This window comes from Eurytemora carolleeae, unplaced genomic scaffold (genome assembly GCF_000591075.1).
Source record: "Eurytemora carolleeae unplaced genomic scaffold, Eaff_2.0 scaffold212, whole genome shotgun sequence".
Classification (NCBI taxonomy): Eukaryota; Metazoa; Arthropoda; class Copepoda; order Calanoida; family Temoridae; genus Eurytemora; species Eurytemora carolleeae.
Window position 1 is genome coordinate 243,278 of NW_019396107.1, and position 3,744 is coordinate 247,021.

At 35.6% G+C, this 3,744-nt stretch overlaps 1 protein-coding gene across 1 annotated transcript in view; it reads left to right on the forward strand.

Moving 5' to 3' along the window:
• Positions 1-3,012: 3,012 nt before the first annotated feature.
• LOC111695134 (uncharacterized) overlaps positions 3,013-3,744 on the forward strand; it is an 8,469-nt gene continuing 7,737 nt past the window's right edge. The window contains exon 1 of the mRNA XM_023464345.1: positions 3,013-3,530. Coding sequence (XP_023320113.1) covers positions 3,354-3,530 — 177 coding nt within the window. The 5' untranslated portion in view covers positions 3,013-3,353. The remainder of the gene's footprint in view (positions 3,531-3,744) is intronic.

A 3,744-nucleotide genomic window follows, 5' to 3' on the forward strand; every position in this document is an offset into this window, starting at 1 on the left:
GAACAAACCTAAGCTAAAGCTGTCTAAATTAAGACAATAATTTTCAAAAGTAATTTTTTTTCTAGTATTTATTAACCAATATAAATAAACTTATTTTTTTAAAAAATTTGGAAATGAAAATTCAGTTCTAGGCCCCGAAATCGATAACAAAAATTGCGCAAGTAGATGTCGTATTTGTAGAAAAGACTATAAATGCTTAGATTGTTTTGTTTGATTTATGTTTTTATTGTTTAAATCAGTCGTTTGGCCAGCCATAGCAAACATATACATGATAAACGAAGAGCTTTATTATATAGATTACAATTGTTTGTACTCCTTTTTTTCACAACAGAAACAATTTTTTAAGTCAATTATTTTCTGGACCTTCGTTCTTTTTTTTCATCTCATAGAATTTATAAGTTTAAGTCGAGTTTTTCATTTTCAAAAATGTGTTTATCTCTAGTAAATACTAATTATTATATATTACTAACATAACAGTATGAAAAATTGTCGATTTTTCAGGTAACAATTGTTTCTGCTATTTTTGTTTGAATTTTAAAGTAAAATATATTTGAGCAAAAGATTTTTTAATCGAAATAAACTGCATAGACTGCATAACGCCTTTACTATCTAATACATTGTATGGAAGACGACATTCGAAACTATTTTACGTTACTACCAAGATAATTGGACTGCACGAAGTGCACAGTGAACCTTTAAAGTATCTTATACAATTATGCCTGATATCAAAGAAGCCAAATGTTTTAAATTTACAGTTTTCAAAAAGGGGAGTTTACCCCCCCTAGAATCTTTGAGGTAATCACCCCAGAACTATACGCCACTGGGTGATAACTTTAATTGAGGACTTCTGCACTCCCCCTAGGGTTTCCATTTTTCCTGAAAAAAATTTCCATTTTGGAAATGAATAATCCGAAAATTTGTTTGCGTAACCAGAATTCCGGGATATTTCAAGATCAAATGGAAACCGGAATGTTTACGGTTTACGTCACACAAACCAGAAAAATTTCCGGTTTACGAAATGGAAACTGGAATTTTTCTGGTTATGTAACATAAACTGTAAAATTTCCAGTTTCCATTTCGTAAACCGGAAATTTTTCCAGTTTACGTAACGTAAACCATATAATTTCCAGTTTCCATTTTGTAAACCTGAAATTTTTCAGGTTTACATGACGAACTGTAAAATTTCCAGTTTCCATTTCGTAAACCGGAAAAATTCTGGTTTACGGAATGTAAGGTGAATACAAAAGAAGACTTGCGGAGCATAAAGAATTTTTTTATTTTAATTAAATTCATATATTGCAAAGTTTAAAAGTCAGCTATACTGCTGGTCTACAATTCTACAGTTCATCAATATTCTTTAGACTATTCCACTGTTTGGTTTTCCCTATTAACCCTATAAATTGGTTGGGGGTCTGAATCTTGTAAAGCCTGGGCGGGGCGTTTGACGCCCCCCATCTATACCTTAAAATAGGTATAGGGTTGAAATGCATGTTTATAACCAAATTTTTCAAGGCCAGCTTATTGAAGAAAAAATGGTCATACTATAAATACGCTACACTATAAAAACGCTACACTAAAAAAACGCTACACTAAAAAAACGCTACACTTAAAAAACGCTACACTAAAAAAACGCTACATAGGCTTAATTCGCTACAAGTTTATTGCCTGTTTCTGTGTGTGTATAAGTTTATAATTTATAGAGATATATATTCGCTACTATTCTAAAATAAAATATATATAAAATATATATAAAATATATATAATTTTATATATTTTAAGACCGATAACTTAGGTATGTTGATTTGGGTGCTAGGGAGGGTTGAAAAAAATGCCGAAAAAAAGGTTCAGAAAATTGAAAAAAAAAAATTTGGTTTAAACAAATATCAAAGTGTGATCCTATGTTTCTGAATCTATTTTTCAAGGGCTTTTTAAAAATATAGATTTTAGATCTGTAGCTTTAGTCACAAACAAATTATGGGCTATTTTAGATTTTTTTTATTCAAAGATCAGACTTTTTCCGCCCTGTCCGGCCCTATGCATTAAAAATAAAATTACAAAAAATTCTTTAAATTTCAATTCATTTAAAGTCACAAAATTGCACTATGAGAGTGTTACAAATGAGAGTACTAGGTGAAAAAACTACTGTTGGGGGGGGGGGGGCGCCAAACCCCCCCCCCCCAGCCTATTTAGCTTAACGAATGAAATTTCGGAAATTTCCGGTTTACGGGGGAAAAAATCGTTCCGGAATACCGGAACCTTTTCCATAATGGAAATTTAAAAAATTTCCGGATCATTTCCGTACGTAAACCGTAACCCGGAATTCCGGTGGAAACCCTAACTCCCCCCTTCCCCACACCAATTTATAAGCTTTCATATTATGACATAAATGTTAATAAAATTATATCCCGGCTTTTAAAATATCGTGAGCCACTCTGGGAATTCTTCTTGGTTTACATAACGAAGGATTCATTTTTCTTAATATATTCCACTAACATCCGGAGAAAATAAAAAAAAACCTCGGATTCCGGCCCAGGATCAACTCGAATGACGTAAAAGGTCCACGTGTAAATTTTTACTATTCATGATTTGGGCAGATTTCGTCATTCAATTCGAGCGATTTAAAAACATGGAATATTTATTTTTTATGTAAAAGCAACGTATATGATTACGTGAGAGTAAATAAAATTATAGTGAAAGTATTTAAATCTAACACTTGTTTCTAGTAACAGCTTGTAATTCAGTCGTGCTGCGCCATATTGACCCCCTTCTTATACCTGTAAATCCGGCCGGCGTTCAGTCAGGAAGAAATACGGGACGGTACAATTGTCCTGACAGAGAGGCTAACTTAAAAGCGCGCAAGAGCATGAAAAGCCTATAAAGACAGGTTTTCCGAGTCGGTACATTTCCTATGGTCGGGTCGGTACTAAAATGATGAAGGGACCGGTCGAAGAGTGCAGGGTCGGTACGGTCGCGGAAGTTTCGGCGACTGTGTCACTGGATGCTCCGGTTCGGTACACGCCACATATACCGGTACAGTACAAGTCTCCTTCTATGCTTAGCTTAAGAGTTGAGGAAGGGAACAGGACTGAACACACCTACCGTCCCTACCAACCCACATCTTGCATCACTTTTTGAAAGCTGGCTTCAGCCACTTTACACAAACCAACCGTTGGTAGTTTCCAAACCAGAATTGTTTAAAATAGGTTTATAGTTCCAGTGAGCTCTGGGTTCAACAATTTGTGAATTTATTTTCACCATATGTGAAGTGAAAGGCTGCATAAATAAAGCCACGTTTTTGCTGTGAGTCAACAGCTGATTAAAGCATTTAGACATTTGACGTTTCGAAGAAAAAAATGTCGACAATGGATTTTGGACTTTTCGGTCTGGATGTATTGGGTGGGTTTGATAAATCCATGGACCCCTTGGACTCTGGGTTTCAGGACATCCTCAACATGTCGATGGAAGAGAACGGGATAGAGTTAGGGGAGTGTGTGATTGAGCAATCAGATGATTCAGAGAATAACAAAGGGGTAAGTAAACAAGTTACACATCGAAGTCGGTATATTCCTAGAGAGCGATTTTTGGACCCCGCCCCCCCCCTCCTCCTATCAATTTTGTACAAGGATCTTACAGAAAGTGTCTAAACTTGACCTAACCCGTGGCCGCAGCGCTCGGCCCCCTAGCCTGTCCTAGTAGCAGCGCTCCGCCCAGAAAGTGTCTTAACCCAACCTAACCCTAAATAAA